A 19,781-nucleotide genomic window follows, 5' to 3' on the forward strand; every position below is an offset into this window, starting at 1 on the left:
CCATGTACCTTTTCTCAAATGCCAAGAATTTGTGCATATTTGGAAAAGTATGCATGCAATGTATAACATATTTGTACTGAAGTTATAGAAATGAATTTATTTAGGTTGATGAAAGCCTTGAAAGACTGAATATTTTAGGTGTGTTCTATATCTAACTAGTCTCTTTCTTGAAAGGATTAGCTTGCCATGTGGCTGCTGTGTAAAGACAAGTGCAGTAAGAGACTATTATGCACACATTGTGACCCACATTCTTTCCTAGAGGCCTGCCCTCTGGCTATTTGAGTAATTTCCAAATGTATTGCCTTTTAAAGTATTTTTCAAACATATTTATTTATGTATTTGTTTGCATCGAGTCTTAGTTGCAGCACTGAGATCTTCAGTTGTGTCATGTGGGATCTTGTCGCAGCACGTGGGGTCAATAGTTGTGGTGCGTGGGTTTAGTTGCTCCATGGCACGTGGGATCTTAGTTCCCCACCAGGGATTGAACCCACGTCCTCTGCATTCCAAGGCAAATTCTTAACCACTGGACCACCAGGGAAGTCCCTCCAAATATACTTTATTGAGTGCTTCTCACAGCTAAAGATCATCAGGTTAAGAACTTAGATGAGTGCCATGATTATTACTGTGGAGATTTAGCATATTATTTTTGACCTTTCATAAAAATTGGACTATTAATGTAAGTGAATAGTCTGGATTAGTGCTTGATGTGATGGTGATGAGAAGTTCTGAAATACTTTCATTTTGTCACATGATAGCAAAAGGCACTTTGCTTTTTAATGTAAAAACGGTATTTTCTTCAGGTATTTTTACATTAGCTTCTTTCAATGATGTCTCTTCACCAGATGAGATGAGGCAGAGGTTTTTCTGATTTTAAAAGAATTTCATATATCAATTACTATCTTCTGATTTTTGTATTGAACTTCTGACCTTTTTGAAAAGTGGATCAAAGAGTTGATGAAATAGAAGATAAGACTGCTGAATCTCTGTGTTTATCTAGATTTTTAATTGCATTAAGAAAGAAGAGATTTTATTAGAGACAAGTAGTAAGATTAACTTTATTTATAGCCACCTAGTTGCTCAGATTTCTGGTATAAAAATTCTGTTTCCTTTGTACAGTATTTCCTTGTTCTCTGAGTCTTCCAAGAAGCTCAGAGTGAAGTTTAATCCTCGATTATCATCATTATTTTAGGCTGGGAAATTACTGGCAAATTTTCTTTTAAGGTTTCCAAGGTTTTATCTTATTGTAGATACCTCAGTGCCTCAAATCCTCAGGGTACAAACTGAAAATTAGTAGTCCCATTTGGAAGAAGATAGTTTGGAAATTGCTCTTTATGGACTAGCACCTAAGTAACGTTGCTGAATCCACTTCAAGGTGGAAAGGAAAGAAGCAGTTCTGTTTATGGCAACTCTCAGTACTGTGATGATCTGTGCTGACTGAATGTTTTATTCTTGGTCCAGGGATGTCAGTGGAAAAGAAGTGTATCGTCTGGCTCTTCAAACCAGGGAGCAGCACATCCGGAGAGACAAGGCTACCAGCAACATCTGTACAGCTCAGGTAGATCACAAACCTGACCTGCTCACTGAATGCCTTACAGTCTACAGAAATGATCTACTTGTTCATTTTACTGAGTTGTTGTTTCATTCATTCATATCTACCGAGCAGCTGGCACACCAGAAATGACAAGATCTTGTTGGTAGAGAAGCCTTGTGGTCTTGTCAGAATGCCAGTCCTGTATTTTACTGGGCTTCTATGTATGTACATACTTCACCTGTTAGGGTCTCTGGCATTCTTGGCTGCAGGGCAGATCTATTATGCATAGTAATTCTCTAAAGGCTGAAATGGAGGCGCTCCAGGTTAGTGTGAGGAAGGCGAGTAAAGATACTTGAGGTGACTGTATTGAAGGGATGGTTTAGATTGGCCAGTCAGTGGTGGTCATGGGGTATTCTTACCGAGAACTCATGAGAAGTATTCCTGAAATGGATGAGATGAAAGAGGAGGAGTTACTTGAACATTGCCCAAGAGCTCAGGTTAGAGGGAGCAGAATTCAGCCAATTCCTAGGATCAGGTGGAGGACCACACCTGAGCATATGATCCATTTTAGGTTCATCTCTTCCATTCAGGGCCAGAGAAAAAGATCTTGTGGATAACTCAGTAGGCAGTACAGTGTTCTTCCTCCTCAGGGCATTGGCTCACAGTACCACCACCAGGTTTTAGAAAGCCTCTCCAGGGATGCAGTCGACGATAAGGTCTTCTTACAGCTTGTTCTGAGTCTTCCCTGGTGGCTCAGCAGTAAAGAATCTGCCTTCCAATTCAGGAAATGTGGATTCAATCCCTGGGTCAGGAAGATTTCCTGGAGAAGGAAATGGCTACCCATTCCAGTATTCTTGCCCAGGGAATCCCGTGGACAGAGGATCCTGGCGTGCTACAGTCCATTGGGTTTCAAAGAATCGGACACAACTTAATGACTAAACAACACCAATAGTAATAGCTTGTTCTATAGTCATTGGTCTTTGAAACAGTATCCTCTTTTGGTTTTCTTGCATTATATTTTTTGTCTCAGGGAAATGGCTGCTTTTCAGGGAAGAGCTCCTTTAGTATCACAGGTAGGAGCCAGTTGTCACAAGCTTGTCCTCTGTTGACAGCAAATTGATCTTTATACGATGCCTTTACTTTCTATAGTTTACCCTTCATTTTTTGCTGAATTCTCTGCTAACATATCTTCCCTATCTCTGCTGCTTTCTGCTCATATTCTTCCAGAAGGTGTCTCTCTGATCATTAAGTACACTAAGGGTTTTTTGCTTCAAGGCTTGAATTTACTTTCCAGGTTAACTTGAGCTGTCTACAATGAACAGAAGTTGTTCCTACTTCTTTTTTTTTCTTCTAGTTCATGATCTCTAGTTTAAAAAGGAACATGAATCAACCTCCACAAGACTTCTGTGATGGGAGATTTCCAGAGTATTCTGTGAACTCTAGCCTGAGTTTTTATTTCCAGGCAGCATAGCCACGAGCTATGATACTCTATTCTATGGATGTTTTACTTCAGAAATGCACTCTCCATAGCTGTAAGGTGTTGTGGTCCCTCCGTATTTATTTCTAATTGTCACATGGAGTCCACAAGAGTGTTTGTACTCTCTCTGGGATTTGGTCCAAGAAAGCCTACTGCTGTGTTCTCTGATGTCTTCTTTTCTTCATTTTCTTTACTGACTGATTTCACTTTCTGGCATTTTTCAAGAACTCTTTCTTGTTTGGCAGTTGCCATAGAGATATTCCTTCTATCAGCCTCACAGAGGAAAAGTGTACCTAACACAATAGATGTGATACTGAACATCATCCAACTTCAAAGCACTGCATTTCTCAGCTGAGCAGTGTTTCTACTTCGTGAAGGGCCCCTTCCCACCTGGGAGTGATTGGCCATAAAGGTGGATCTTGAACTGCTGACCTGGTATGTTAGGACAAAGGTCACGTTAGTGGGACTGGAAACTTCAGAGACACTGTGATGCTGGACCGATGAGATGTTAGGAGCTGTGGGAGAACTGAATGGACTAAAGCAGGTGAGGAGTTGGAGACTTGAGTTTGGACCAGGTACCACGGATGATATTGCATGGTTAGAAGGTAAACAGGTGAGAGATAGAGCCAGAAGAAGGAGAAACAGGAGGTGGGCCTCCATTATTTTCCCCCAAGTTGGCACTCATTTTGGTATCTGACCCAAGCCACCCTCGTTTTATCCTTCTCCATGATCCAAGGTATCATCCCAGTGGTCCCTTCCTTGCTCCCTATGCTGGACTCCTTCCCCTAATCTTTGAGAGATTCAATGCCATTCTTTCCCATTTTGTATCACACTGGGATACATACTTCCCTGTAAATACTTCTGTGAAACTTCAATCAACAGTCAAAAGTGATAACTTACCTGAGAAGGTGACCTTACTGTCAGCAGGAAATAAGCCGTAGGTTCTGGTTTTCCCTTTCTAATATATCTCCTGCCATCTCCTTTTGGTTTTATTCTCTGTGTCCTGCATTTTTATCTTTGGTGATCCTTTGCTGTAAATTTACCATTCACCTCTTGGTTGACTGCAATTCGGTTTTTAGTGCTTTATTTGAGACTTCAACAGAATTATGCTCCCTCAGTTCTTGTGTGTTTGAAAATTTTTGTTGCTTTTATCCTTGAAGAACCATTTTATTACGCCTAAAATTCTTAGATCTCACTTTTTTCCTCTGAGGTCTTTGTTCCACTGTCTTCCAATGTTAAATATCACAAATCTGATGACAGTCTGATTGCCCCTTCACGAGTGACAAAATTATGTTGCATGAATGGAACCTCTTATTAATGGTCACATTCAAAAGTTTAGTGTAGTGACTCTAAGGTGCCTTAGATGCTGTTTTTTTTCCCTCAGATGGCCAGGCAGGTTATAAATGGTTCCCAACTGCATAGAGAAGGCAGGAAGTCTGATCATTTTGCTTAGTCCCTGTTTTCAGTTTCAGTATCTTTCTTCTATCACATTGCTGAACATCATTCTTTAAATGCTCTTTGTTTAGGCTCTCTTGGCGAATATGGCTGTGATGTTTGCAATCTACCATGGGTCCCATGGGCTGGAACACATTGCTAGGAGGGTACATAATGCCACTTTGATTTTGTCTGAAGGTGAGTCAGTTGTCTATTTTAAAAATTTTGTTTGCAACAAGACTGATACTTGTGAATAAGTAAAATTAAAAACTCACTGCATGTCCAATGTCACATGCAAAATTAAAAGTCAGATAAAAACTGGGGAAGAATATTTTCAGCATCTATGATTGACTGAGCGTTAATATATTTAGTATACTGAGCTTTTTCTCAGTCCCCACAACCCCATATACAAGAAGAATGAACACACTGAGAAAAAACTGAGCAAAGGACATTAAATGTAATTTGAAAAGAAAGCATACAAATGAACATACACAATTTCAACCTCACTATTAATCAAATAAATGTAAATTGAAAGAATAAAATAAGTGTTTCTCCCATTACATTGGAAAAGATTTAAAAAGAATACTGATATTGGTATGACTTTTATGAGGGCACTTAAACAATTTGTATCAAAAACTGAAAAAGTGCCTACAATTTGATCAAGAAATTCTAGGAATGTTTCTAAAGGAAATAATCAGATAAGGATGTAGAGGGTGTCCACTGAAACATTATTTGCAATATTACAATCTTGGAAATAGCCTAAATGTCCAGTAATAAGTAATTAGTTAAAATTATGGTACATAATTTAAGTTCGACTATTATATAGCCATTAAAAATAATGATAAGGGTTTTGATCTATTGAAAAGCCAAGTGTTCATGATATGTTAAATATTTTTTTCGGGATAAAGAAGTATATATATGTGATATATTACAAATAGACACACATACATATACACCCTTCTGGGAGGAATCTGTACAGAGGAATCTGGGTGGAATCTGGTACAGAGGAATCTGTACCAAAAAGTAACCATTAATTATTAGTGGATGGTAATTATGGTGATTTTTCCTCCATTTTTATATGTATTTCACAACTTTCTACAGCATAATAGTAAATATTTAATTTTTTTAAATTTGAAAGCAGCAACCAAAACTCTGGGTAGGACCAGGAACAGACTGTAGTAGGATTTACCTCTTCGCTTCTCTGTGAAGTCTCTAGGGCAGAGGGTCAGGTTTCTCTGTAGAGACTGGTGGCTCTCCTGTTTTGTCTAGGTCTCAAGCGAGCAGGGCACCAACTCCAGCACGACTTGTTCTTTGACACTTTGAAGATTCAGTGTGGCTGCTCAGTGAAGGAGGTCTTGGGCAGGGCTGCTCAGCGACAAATAAATATTCGGCTCTTTGAGGATGGCACAGTAAGTCAGACTTCCAGTTTTGCTTTACAAATTCTATAAATTTTCATGACTTTTCTCATGAAAATATCTTTTTATTTAAAAAAGATCTCAGTATTGGACCTTTGGCACAATCTGTTTCTTTGTAAACAATTTTCATTTCCAGTTTGGAACATTGTGACTTTTTAAATGGTAATTCATTGCCAACTTTCCTTAAGGTGTTGTGTTTTCATACGTGGAACTCTTAGGCACATATTTTGCTCATACTACTCCTTTGTTCACAATATGACTGTTCAAGGTAAAGGCTATGATAAGCGATAGGATGAGGCAAGTTAAGGGAAGAAAACGTTGAGCTTATCTAGTACCAAAATGTGTGCCCTGCAGCCCTCAGACTGTTAGAGTTCAGATGTGGCTGCAAAACTCTGAATCTTGTGGAGTTTGGGACTGGAGTAGCCTGCTTTGCCCAAGAGCCAACCTGGACATAATGATATTCTGTTTTTTTAGAACAATGGAGAGTTTTGTCCAGCACTTTCTCCCCTTGGACTTCTCTTAGAGTTTCAGCCCTGGCTTTTGTGTGTGTGTGTGTGTGTTCAATTCTTTTTTTGAAGCTTATTTTTAATTGGAGGATAATTGATTTACAATGTTGTGTTGGCTTCTGCTGTACAGCAACGTGAATCAGCCATAAGTATATATATATATATATATATATATATATATATATCCCCTCCCTTGTGAGCCTCCCTCCCACCTCATCCCGCCATCCCTTCCCTCTAGATCACTACAGAGTACTGAGCTGAGCTCCCTGTGCTATACAGCATCTTCCCACTAGCTATCTACTTTAAACATTGTAGTGGATATATGTCAGAGCTCCTCTCTCAACTCATCCCACCCTCTCCTTCCCGCTCTGTGCCCACAAGTCCATTCTCTAGTCTGCATCTGTATTCCTACCCTGAAAAGAGGTTTATCACAACCATTTTTCTAAATTCCATATATATGTGTTAATATAAGATACTTATTTTTTTCTTTCTGACTTACTTCATTCTGTAAGACAGTCTCTTAAAGTTCATCCACCTCACTACAACTTCCTCACATTCATTCTTTTTTATGTCAGCCCTGATCTTGGAATTTAGAGCTGATGTTTTCACTTTCATTTTCATTTCTATAGCTTGGTATTTCTCTTGATGAAACAGTCAATGAAAAAGATCTGGATGACTTGTTGTGGATCTTCGGCTGTGAGTCGTCTGCAGTAAGTAAATTAAAATACACACTCCTCATAAGGACTATTTGGGGAAGTGTCAGAGATGGCCTTGCCTCTTGTGGGCCTGAGTTGTGAGGGAGAGGGGGTCCAGAATGACCTTGGTGACCTGCTATTAAAATTAAACTACTGATTTTCCCTTGCTCCTGTGACTGCTGATAGTTAGAGGTCACTGCTCTGGGCCCCAGCCAGGAATGATTAGCCAGGTTAGTTGGAAGGACTGTTAATTGTACTTAATTGAAGCTATTTCTAATACAAAGCTTCATAACATTTACATCTTGGTTATGTTGATTCTGGGAAAACTGGCCTAATACGTGCCAGGTCGTTAATATGTGTTATGTCCCCAAAGTGAAAGTGAAAGTGAAGTCGCTCAGTCGTGTCCGATTCTTTGCGACCCCATGGACTGTAGCCTACCAGGCTCCTCTGTCCATGGGATTTTCCAGGCAAGAGTACTGGAGTGGGTTGCCATTTCCTTCTCCAGGGGATCTTCCCGACCCAGGGATTGAACCCAGGTCTCCCGCGTTGCAGGCAGACGCTTTACTGTCTGAGCCACCAGGGAAGTCGTTATGTCCCCAGGATAGTGCTAACTCAGACATATTTCCTGCCCTTATGGAGCTTCTAGTCTAGTGAGGATCTGAACAAGCACAAGAATGCAGTCTAGGTGAGGTATTATGATGGGCACTGTCTATGATGAGCACAGAGGAGGGGCTTCTCACCAAGACTCAGAAGAAATTCTCTTAAGTGGAGACCTGAAAGATGAGTAGGAGCTATCCAGAGACAATTGCAGAGAAGGAGGATGGAGCTAAAGGTGTTCCAGATGCTCGGAAAACCAGCCGCAAAGGCTAGGAGGAGAGAGATAATATGAGAAGTAGAAGCAGTGTGATGTAACTGAGTTGGTTTCTAAAATGATGAAATAGCAGGGACATGTGAGGATAAAATTCTATGAGATGGAAGAGAGGCATCAGTAGCTACCTACACTTGTAGCAAGGTGTTAATCACAACACTCTGCAAGGCTTAAAGCTGAAGAGCCACTCAATAAATATTTGCTAAATGAACCAATGAAAGGAAGCAGAAACAGATTCCAGAGTGTTTATCAGTGCTGTCTTGGTTGTCTAAGTCCTCTTTGAGACCTGACTTCAAATCAGAAAACAAATGTAAATTATCAAAGAAGTATTACACTGTTCACTTTTAAACTAATTAATAAACAAAACTGAATAAGTATCCTCCCTCTAGAATTCTGCACTTAATTTAAATTTAATCACAGTATTTGTTCCATGCATTTGAGGAATTTAGGGAACACCCACTGAGGGCTCCAGAGAGCCATTCTATCAGCCTGGAGAAGAATGAGGAGCAAGCCATGTATTTAATTATATGTTTTGGATATTTTATCAGACATATGGTTTGCAGATATTTCCCCTGTTCTGTGGGTTGTTGGTTAATTCTCTTGATAGTATCATTTAATGCACAAAAGTGCACCTTTATCTGTTTTTTTCTTTTGTTGCTCATGCTTTTGGTGTCATAAAGACATCATTGCCAAATTCAAGGTCATGCAGATTTGCCTCTATACTTTCTTCTAAGAGTTTTATAATTTTATTTTATTTATTTATTTTTTAGTATTTAATTTATTTATTTTGGCACACTGGTTCTTAGTTGCAGCATGCGGAATCTTTAGCTGCAGCATGTGGGATTCAGTTCCCTGACCAGGAATCAAACCTGGTCCCCCTACATTGGGAGCGTGGAGTCTTAGCCACTGGGCCACCAGGGAAGTCCCAGATATCATAGTTTTAGCTTGTAGATTTAGGTCCTTAATCCATTTTCAATTAGTTTTTGTGTATGGTGCAAGATAAGGGTCCAATTTCATTCTTTTGCATGTGTATATCCAGTTTTCTCAGCATCATTTGTTGAAGAGACTGTTCCTTTTCCTATTGAATGGCCTTGACATTTGTATTTTATTGGAATTGTTCTCAAAGACAAAAGAGCAGTGTCAGATAAGAATCCTGACTTAAGCTTTATCATGGTAAATTTTTAGATAGCCCTTTAAAATAATTTACTGTAACTTGCTTCATTATTCATGGAACATGCAGGAGATGTCAACTTTTCTTTTTGCAGTAAAAATTGTACAGCTTTTATTACTGTCGCTAAGTTCAATGGAACTTAAACATGGTATTTTGAAGAATTGCTACACTGCGTGACCCTGACATCTTTGCACCATGCCACATGTCCCTGATAGGGGGTGGGTGGTTGGGTGGTAGGGAATTTCTGGTGCTGTATCAGAACACATGCTTAATGGAAGCCTGCTTCACATGTGGTTCCAGGCATGATTTCTGCCCTTCAGTGTCTGTGATCTCTCCATGCAGGAGCTGGTTGCTGAAAGCATGGGTGAGGAGCGGAGAGGTATTCTAGGGACTGTCTTCAAGAGGACTAGCCCATTCCTCACACATCAAGTGTTCAACAGGTTTGTGTGGCTTGTGTGACTTCTGCGTTGGGAGCACAGTGGAAAGTGGCTTCAACTACGATACAGTTATTGTGGTTCAGCCTGCTGCTGCTACTGCTGCTGCTAAGTCGCTTCAGTCGTGTCCGACTCTGTGCGACCCCATAGACAGCAGCCCACCAGGCTCCCCTGTCCCTGGGATTCTCCAGGCAAAAACACTGGAGTGGGTTGCCATTTCCTTCTCCAATGCATGAAAGTGAAAAGTAAGAGTGAAGCCGCTCAGTCGGGTCCGACTCTTCGCGACCCCATGGACTGCAGCCTACCAGGCTCCTCTGTCCATGGGATTTTCCAGGCAAGAGTACTGGAGTGGGTTGCCATTGCCTTCAGCCTGAGTAACTGCTAAATATCAATTCTAACCTGGGCACAAAGCACATCATATTTCCTGATGGCTCTGCTCCCTGGGCACCATAACCCCTAATTCTGCTCCTGAGAAGATAGGAGTTTGGATGCATGGTTGCCAGGCTGAAGATTGTACCCAGGGACTCAGCATTGTCTTCTTTCCAGCACTTTTTCTCGTGCCCATGGGCAGCTTCTTGTCCTAGGGAATCCTCTGTGGTTTGTGGGGGGTGGTCCATGCCCTTCTCTCTGGTACTTTGTTGGCATGTTGCTCATGGCCTAATTTGATCTGTATGTTGAAGGTAGATCTCAGCGTATCTTAACCTTTTAGAAAGATGTGTGTGGGCTCTTATTTAATTATATTGGTCTAAACCCTGTGTTTTATGTTCACAGCTATCACTCAGAAACAAATATTGTCCGATACATGAAGAGATTGGAAAACAAAGACATTTCCCTTGTTCATAGCATGATTCCACTGGTAATTATTGCCTTTATTTCCGTTCCTCACCCCACCCTGATTCCATCTCTTTGGGTCACACCTAATATGCTGCAAGAGAGATGAATGGTTGGCCTTTCAGGGAGATGGGAGGACCGATCAGATGGAACATAGAAGTCACTAACGTAATACACTTTGGCTGTGCTTTTTAAAGGGGTCCTGTACCATGAAGCTCAACAGTTCATCTGAACTCACGGTAAGTAGGTCACGTCTATTAAGAGGGGACTTACCAGAGGCAGTGTCTTGGCTTGTGCATAAGTAGATAATGAGAGAAGCTGCCACTGGGACTGTGATTAATAACTATGTTGGAAATCCTTTACCTCACTCTTAAACAATCTTGGCAGAAATCCTAACTTTATCACAACCTGATCATTTACATTTATGACCAAAATTATTTTCAAATATTAAAATAAGTAAATATATAGCATTTATGTCTGCCTACCTCTCCCCCCTCAGACTCCCTTTTAAATCTGCCATATTAAAAGCTTTTATAAATTTGTAGTTGTTAAGCTCAGGTGCAATTAAGCTTTCTATAAACCATTTCTCAGTGCCAAAAGGGTTGAGATTGAGGTTTTAATTTATTCCTTGTATCAACAGAAGGTTTTTGTATCCTGCTGTGGTGTTTGGTAAGTATCTGTACTAGGCCAGCATGTTTCTTTTTTTCTATAGTATTATTCTGATATAACAAATCACATCAGGAAAAGAAAATCATTTTATATTGTAATAGGATTTTCCCCATTTACTCTTATGTTGGCGTTTTGTTCTGCTTAATGAAAAAAAGAATAATATATGTGCTATGCAAGAGTTTGAATAAACCATGCTTGAAACAACTCATTGAGTTTCATGGATATAAATCAATTTAGGGGCCTTTTGATCCTGAAAAAATAGGAAAAAGTTATATTTTTGTGTAAGTGCCCTTTCCGGGGCCACTGTGACTCACTTGTACAATGAAGACAGTACTAGTACTTTATAAGATTGCGGTAAGAGTTAAATGAATGAATTTATTTAAAGTGCTTAGATTAGTGCCTGACACATAGTAAGCACTTTCTGTGTTAGCTATTGCTATCATCATCATCATCATTATTAAAGTTAGTATTGTTATTACTATTACAATGTATACATATGCATAAGTTTTCTCTTCTCGCTCTTCAGCCTATCACATGGAAAGAATTTGCAAACATCCACCCCTTTGTGCCTCTGGACCAAGCTCAAGGGTACCAACAGCTTTTCCGAGAACTCGAGAAGGATTTATGTGAACTCACTGGCTATGATCGAATCTCCTTCCAGCCTAATAGGTAAAGGGATTTCTTCTTCTGTCTTTTCAGTTATCTTTTGTAGTATAATACCCCCTGGGATGGATGACTAGAAGGTCCAAAGTGGCCTCATTCTTAGAGCTGGACAGGTAGTGATAGCTGTTGGCTTGGAGTCCAGTTGAGTATGTGGACCTCTCCAGTGGTTGCTGAAGTTCCCTCACAGAATTGGGTCTGGGTTCAAAGTGGGGTGTTCCAAGGTGGAAGGATGTGGAAGCTGCAAGCCTTTTGAGGCTCAGCCTCTGGAGTTAACACAGCATCCCTTCCAGAGCATTCTATCTGTCATAGCATTTTAGGGCAGCCCAAATTAAATGTCAGAGGGGGCCAACATGTGGTTGTGCCCTGGTTCACTGTGGGCCATCTTTGAAAGGTAATTACTATATCCACCTTACAGTTTAAGAATCAGAATTGAGCTCCTTAAATGCAGCAATGCCTCAATCTAGTAGGACCAGTTTGTTCTGGATCCTAGTTTGTTCTGTCAATAACCTTGAAAGTTCCTTTCCCCTTTTCTGGCCTCAGTCTCTGTAAAATAAAGAATTTTGAGCAAAAGTGATTTTCAAAAATAGGCAAGCTCATGGAAATGTAGTGGCCAGTCAAGTGTGACTTTGACACTCCTCCCAATGAGTACTGGGGTCTATATTCCCTCTTGTATCTGAGTGGAAGTTTGTGACTGCTCCAACAGAATGCAGTGGAAGTAACTAACTATGCATGGCTTTAGAGACTAGGACTTAATGGAAACTTTGAGACTCTTGACTCCATCATAGAATAGCAAATCTCTTGTCCTGTGCCTTCCTCCCTGCCATGGACTCTGAATGGCTTCTGTAGGCATCTGTTGATACAAGTTGACAATGGCCCTTCTGTGAGCTTGATGGCAACAGAAGAGACAGTACACATTAGGTCTTCTCCCAGCACAAACCCCTTAACTAGTGAGCAAGTCTCTCCTATGTAAGATGCTTAGCAGAACATGGTATAAGATGGCTCACTGTAGAGGATGAGTGGATACTCCAAGGTTGTAGGATCCAAACTTGGTTGGAGGATCCAAATCAAGTTTCCAAATTTGACTTGGAAAAGAAACAACAAGCATATAAGATATCTTATGTTTTGCATGGAAAGGAATGGAATACATTTGCCTTTAAACATGAAAACAAAAACAACAACAACAAAAAAACAGAAGGATATCATAACATCTCCTGGGTACTTGTTAAAAAATATAAATTCCTGGGCCCTCTTCCAGACCTACTGGTTTTCAGGGGTTGAGACTAAAAATCTTTGCTTTTAAGAAGCAACCAAATGATTCTGATGCATATCAAGCTTGGATCTACTGGATCTGTGGTCTTTCTGTCTTCATGGGAATAGATAGGCAGGCAGACATGTCATCAACATGTAAGTTGACATCTGAGGATATCTTCAGAAGAGGAATCGTGTGTCTGCCCCCAGCTTCTCCACCTCCCACTACTCATGTGGTTTCTCCACCAGCAGTCACAGCATTGACATCACCCAGAAGCTTGTTAGAAATGCCAAATTTCTATTTCAAGATAAACAAATCAAATGATTTTAAAACTGACATTTATTGGCTCACTTTCTGAGACAGGAAGTAATCAGATCTTAGTCAGATACTATTACACCTTCCCTCCTGTTTTGGTAACATAGGTAACAGCAAAACCGTACACTTTATGAAAACAACATATACCATACAATACAAACCCTTTAGGAAGAGGGCATGTGACAAATAAAAGGACACAAAACCTTTTAACTATTAGACTCTAAAACACTCATTTCATAAATAAAACGGAACTGACATTTATGAAAGTCAGGTTGTAGTATACCTTCATTAAAACATCATCATGCAGCTTTTTTTTTTATGAGAGGAACCTGAGTGAATTTACGTGAGGCAATAATACCTTAAGAATTGACAATGAAGAAACTGCCCTCTAGTGATGGAATATGATTACATCTTATGTATCTTATTGGAGAGCAATTTTGCAAGACCACTTTAACATTTTTTAAATCATTAGCTCTCACAGAAAATTGAGGTCCTGGGCAGAGTCTCCAGAAGACTGACTGAAGGATGAGGAGGTTCTCCTTTTGTAAAGCAGTGGTTCCCAGGCCTGGGCTGAAACTAGACTCATATGATGAGTCTATACAAAATCCTGGTGTTCAGCTCACAGTCCCAGATAGAATCAACATCTTGATGGGGAAAGAGTACGATAAGGGAAGGGATGCGCGCATGGGTTTTTCTTTAAAGCCCCCCAGGTGATTCCAGCTTGCATCCAAGGTTGAGAACCATCATCTTGTAAGTTTCTCTCTTTTCCTCAGTTGACCTGATGCTCTTTCTCTTACTTTCCTCATTTGTATGATTGCCAGTGAGACCCCATTTTCCATAAAGGAGGAAAAGAAATCATTATTATTTTGTAGTTCTGGGCAGTGATGCTTTCTCCAGCTCAGAACTTCCCAGACACACCACCCATTTCCAAGAGCTGACTTGAGAGTTACAGAGGCTCCGTTGAAGCTTAGTAGATATTTCTGGTCCTAAGCAGAGGCTGCTGTGACAGATCAGGAAATGCCTCCTTCTTTGTTGGGAAAATACAGGGGCTATGTTTCCAGTGAGTTAGGAAATTTGATGTCTCATTTGGGAAAAGAGAAAGGCATCTACCACATATTGTATGTGAATGATTTTATTTTTAGGTTACTACAGCCTCCATCTTGGTTTATTTGTGGTAGTTTTTTTTTCCCACAAGAAGATTATAAATTCCGGGTCTTATAGTTCTGTGTTCCAGGTCTCAGAGTTAGTCTACCACAAGGTTAACTCCTTACAGTTTAGTTCGTCATGATTTACTGCTGGCTAGTGAAATCTCAGTGACCAATGTAAGCTTGATAGTTACTATAAGAAGAAACACAAGTTTCTTGACCACTCTGCATAGAAGAAGAATTTAGTGTACCATGTCAGCCACTGAAGTTATACTTGTAAAACAGAGGGTTTAGTAATCCCTTATTATCAAGAGACCATTTCCTGATGTTTTTATTATGCCTGACTAGTTGGAATTGGTCAATGTGTCTATAGAGTTCTCGAGTCCAGTCGCCAAAAGTTTGGAATCTAAATATGTTTCCCTTCCTTTTTTGTTACTGCATGATATTTAAAAGATAAGTATGACATAATTTTTAGGAAGTAGCATCAGCTGCTACTTCCTAAAATATTTTCTACCTTAGTTTTTCATTGTGGTAAAATATCCAGAGCATAATTTACTATTTTACCTGTTTTTAACTGTCAAGGTCAGTGGCATTCATTACCTTCACATCATTGTAAAACTATCAACTCCATCCAGTTCCAGAACTTCTTTATCTTCCCAAATTGAAATTCTGTACCCATTAAGCAATATTTCCTAACTTTTCCCTTACCCTAGCCCCTAGCAACCATGATTCTACCTTCTGTCACTATTAACTTGACTCCTCTAGGTGCATCATATAAATGGAATCATACAATATTTGTCCTTTTATTTGGCTTATTTTACTTAGCGTAACACCTTCAAATTTCGACAATGTTGTGGCATGTCAGGATTTCTCTCATTTTTAAAGGCTAAATAATACTCCATCGTGTGCATATACCACATTTTATTTATCCATTCACCCATCAGTGCACATTTGGGTTGTTTTGACCTCTTGGTTATAGGGAATACTGCTGCTGTGAACACTGGTGTACAAATACCTATTTGAGCCCTAGCAGTTCTTTTGGGTGTATACCCAGACATGAAATTATTGGATATATGGTAATTCTATGTTTAATTTTTTGAGGGACTGCCATACTGTTTTACAGATCTATGCAGAGGCATAGATGGAAAGAGGATCAAAGAATGGACACCCAAATAATTATCTCAAGGTGATAGAATTTCAAGTGATTTTTATTTTTTGTCCTTATGATATTTTAGATTACTAAAAATTTTTTTAAAAAATCATGATATATATTATTTTAATACAATTCAAAAATGTTATTTTTATGGTGGGGGACATGCATATGGCAAAACACTTTAATTTTTGATAAGATACTTACAGATTCATTTTCACTCTGGCACTCTTGATCTCAGGGGGGTTTTGCCATCAGTTGATGGCATAATGAAGTTGGCTTTGAACCTGCCCTGGGGTTGAGGCAGACCACCTGTCTTCCTTTGCAGCAATGCAGTACTCAAACAAAATGAGGCAGGCTTGCAACAAAGAGAAAAATAACCAAGCTCAGTAGAATAAAGGAGTATTTAACATCAAGTGGACTCAAAATGCAACTCTACGGTTCTAAAATGCCTAAGCAGAATTGCAATTTTCAGGCGTAAACCTGAGGGTTTATGCATGTTTTTCTGATGACTCTGCCTGGACTCCACTCCTGGGCCCTCATAATGTCTTCCAATCCGGCGCAGTCCTGTGTTACGCTCACAGAAGGCATTTATTCTCTCTTTCCCTAGTAGTTCCTGCCTGGATGGAGGCTGCCATATGGCCTTTCTCTTCAGTGCATTTTTTTTTTTTTCTGAGGGGAAACCAGCAGCTCAAAGGAAACGTTAGCACCCGGAATATGTCAGGTCTCCAGAGCTCTGTTATGTGGCTTCCTGCCTAGTGCTAGGTGTAGCTTCCTCTCCTGTACAGCAAGCAAGGAACACTGCCTTCTTGATTTGATTGAGATTTCATTGAGGGATGGCTGATAAATGTGGATGATGAAGGATTTTATAACCATAAACCGTGGCATGAAATCTTTGGTTCGAGTAGCCAAGCCTTCACATGGTCTATTTCCTGCGACAGTTAGATCCCAAAGTTGTTTAAAGAACTTAAAACACAAATGTCGAGAAACTTGTCCCCATTTCTCTTATTTATTTGCTCAGTCTATAAACCCAGAGAGCATTTCCAGATTGGTGGAGAACATAGCCAAATAATATTTAATTACCTTTCCATTTCCTACTGTGCCCAGGACAGTTTGCTTCAGCTTGCTTCCCATACCACGGTGACACTTTGAGAATCATTCAGCAGCACACAAATACTCTGGGAACTGTTAGGTTAGAATTATGATGTACCATTTAAGGCAGACAGAAACAGTAATTAACACCTTCCATGGATATCTAAAGTGAAAGACAAGCTGGAATTATTATTAGCTTACTTGGCTTATAATAGTGAGGAAGTTGTTTTTGTCTTTAAAAACTGCAAACTGTGATTTTGAGTATAGATGGAACTAGCAGTTACTTTCCTGGAATCTCCTCCTGGTACGGTTCTTAAATGAGGTGTGAACAGGACACAGTCAATGACTCTCCAACTTGATTATACATGAGAATCACCTGTAAGGCTTGTGAAATTGCTCAGCCCCACCATCACAGTTTCTGATTTAATAAATCTGGATTGAGGCCTGAGAATTCGTATTTCTAATATAATCCTGGGTGGTGCTGATGTGCTGGTTTGGCTACTACACCGTGAAAACCACAGGGCTGCAGGATTTTCAGTCCTGGCTTCATATTAAAATTACGCGGGGAGCCTTTGAAGTATACCATGTCCTCCCCACCCCATCAACGAGCTACATTGGAATCTCCTCCAGGGGCAGTGCTCAGGCTCACCGAGTGTTTAAAAAGCCCTTAGGTGATTGTAATGTACATTACTGGGTTGGAAAGTGTGTTGCCCTGGAGGAACCCCAAAGAGGGAGGTTTAGTTAGATGACTAATATCTTCTTAGAGTGAACTTTAAAACTGGCCTTTGAAGGCTAAGTCATGACTGTGGTGTGCAGATCACTGTGTGCTGTCCTTAGTCACTCAGTTGTGTCCAACTCTTTGTGACACCCCCTGACACCACCACCCCCCACCGCCTCCACTGGACTGTAGCCTATCAGGCTTCTCTGTCCATGAGGATTCTACAGGCAAGAATACTGGAGTGGGTTGCCATTTCCTCCTCCTGGGGATCTTCCCAACCAGGGATCAAGCCCAGGTCTCCTGCATTGCAGGTGGATTCTTTACCATCTGAGCCACCATGGACAACAAAGAGCGTCAAACACTTGATATTGGCCATCTCCCTCCCCTTCTTTCCTAAGTTCATGGACAGTGTCATTGAGCAGACATGTCACTGATCATTTCTGACTTGGTTTCCTAGAGGGCCTAGGGCTTCCTTTGTGGTTCAGCTAGTAAAGAATTCGCCTGCAACGCGGAAGACCTGGGTTCAACCCCTGGATTGGGAAGATCCCCTGGAGAAGGGAAAGGTTACCCACTCCAGTATTCTGGCCTGGAGAATTCCATGGACTGTATAGTCCATGGGGTTGCGAAGAGTCGGACATGACTGAGCGACTTTCACTTTCCTAATGGGCCTAGTGTAGCTTCAGAACCCTCCCCTACAGAGAGCTCTGGGAGGCCAAATATCAGAGACCCTCTCTGATGAGTGACTGATTTCCAGGGAGATACTCAGACTGCTAGAAAGAGAAAGAAGGATGAAGGATGAAAAGAGCTATCTTTGGGGAAATATAAAGCAATGAGAAGGATCTCCTCTCCCCAACTTCTTGACTCTCAAGAGTATAGTTGGATTATTTGCAGTTTGTAAGCTTTTGGAGGGGTTGTTGTACTTCTTCAGTCCTTCAGTTGTGTCTGACTCTTTGCGACTCCAGCGGCTGCAGCACCCCAGGCTTCCCTGTCCTTCACTATATCCTGGAGTTTGCTCAAACTTGTGTCTATTAAATCAATGATGCCATCCAACCATCTCATCCTCTTATGCCTCCTTCTTTTCCTACCCTCAGTATTTCCCAGCATCACCATCTTTTCCAGTGAATCAGCTCTTCATATCAGGTGGCCAAAGTATTGGCACTTAAGCTTCAGCATCGTACTTCCAAAGAATATTCAGGGTTGATTTCCTTTAGGATTGACTGATTTGATCTCGTTGCAGTCCGAGGGAGTGTTCTCTAGCATCACAGTTTGAAAACATCAATTCCCTGATGCTCAGCCTTCTTTAGGGTACAACTCTCACATCCGTACATGACTATTGGAAAAACCATAGCTTTGGCTATACAGACATTTGTTGGCAAAGTGATGTCTCTACTTCGTAATATGCTGTCTAGATTTGTCATAGCTTTTCTTCCAAGGAGCAATTGTCTTTTAATTTCGTGGCTGCAGTCACTATCTAGTGATTTTGGAGCCCAAGAAAATAGTCTGTCACTGTTTCCATTTTTTTCTCTATTTATTTGCCCTGAAGTGATGGGACCAGATACCATGATCTTAGTTTTTTGAATGTTGAGTTTTAAGTCAACTTTTTCACTCTCTTCTTTCACTTTCATCAAGAGGCTCTTTAGTTGCTTTTCACTTTCTGCCATAAGGGTGGTGTCATCTGCATTATCTGAGGTTATTGATATTTCTCCTGGCAATCTTGATTCCAGTTTGTGCTTCATCCAACCCAGCATTTCACGTGATGTACTCTGCATAGAAGTTAAATAAGCAAAGTGACAATATACAACCTTGACATACTCCCTTCCCAATTTTGAACCAGTTCATTCGAGGGATGGTTCTCACATTTGGCTGAACCCCTAGGATTCTGATTCAGTACACTTGGGGTGTGAGCCAAGACTTTATATTTCTCCCTAGTCCCCCGGGGATATGTGGGGTTGTTGAGTTTGAAAACCACTGCTTTAAGGTGCTCTTGAGATATCAGAAAGATTAGGTTGGCTAGATCCATCCAGATGTTTTTTGCCCAGAATTCAAAGGTTAAGCATAGAATTTAGGTTATGTCAAATTAGATAGAGATTGGTAAGAACATGTTGAGGGGGTTTTATTTAAATCTGTTAGAAGAAGAGACCTAGATACTGTTTGGAATATTTGAGTTATGCAACAGAGAATTTGATTAAAATTGAATTGCTTCTGAGGTATGGAAGCATATCCTCTTTATCCTGCCTGTTTACCATGTTTTCTCACTTTACTATGTTTTCTTGAGAGTGGTCCTCTGAGGTTGCCATGTACTGATTCAGATCATTTTGACACAGTAGCTGTTTTGTTGATCATTTTACTGTGATTGGTTTTACCATAATGTCAGTTTCTTAGCCAATGTTTCACTTGGATCATTTTTTATTCCTAACT

General features: G+C 40.3%; 1 protein-coding gene across 7 annotated transcripts in view; it reads left to right on the top strand.

Moving 5' to 3' along the window:
• GLDC (glycine decarboxylase) overlaps positions 1-19,781 on the top strand; it is a 154,189-nt gene that overhangs the window by 99,648 nt on the left and 34,760 nt on the right. For all 7 annotated transcript variants that reach the window (XM_081500577.1, XM_081500569.1, XM_081500586.1 and 4 more), the window contains 8 exons: positions 1,459-1,555; positions 4,535-4,640; positions 5,712-5,851; positions 6,993-7,073; positions 9,440-9,537; positions 10,303-10,387; positions 10,560-10,601; positions 11,558-11,700. In XM_081500577.1, the coding sequence (XP_081356703.1) occupies positions 1,459-1,555; positions 4,535-4,640; positions 5,712-5,851; positions 6,993-7,073; positions 9,440-9,537; positions 10,303-10,387; positions 10,560-10,601; positions 11,558-11,700 (792 nt within the window). The remainder of the gene's footprint in view (positions 1-1,458; positions 1,556-4,534; positions 4,641-5,711; positions 5,852-6,992; positions 7,074-9,439; positions 9,538-10,302; positions 10,388-10,559; positions 10,602-11,557; positions 11,701-19,781) is intronic.

The sequence above is a fragment of the Giraffa tippelskirchi genome, chromosome 1, assembly GCF_054371585.1.
Source record: "Giraffa tippelskirchi isolate mGirTip1 chromosome 1, T2T-mGirTip1v1.2.pri, whole genome shotgun sequence".
Lineage (NCBI taxonomy): Eukaryota > Metazoa > Chordata > Mammalia > Artiodactyla > Giraffidae > Giraffa > Giraffa tippelskirchi.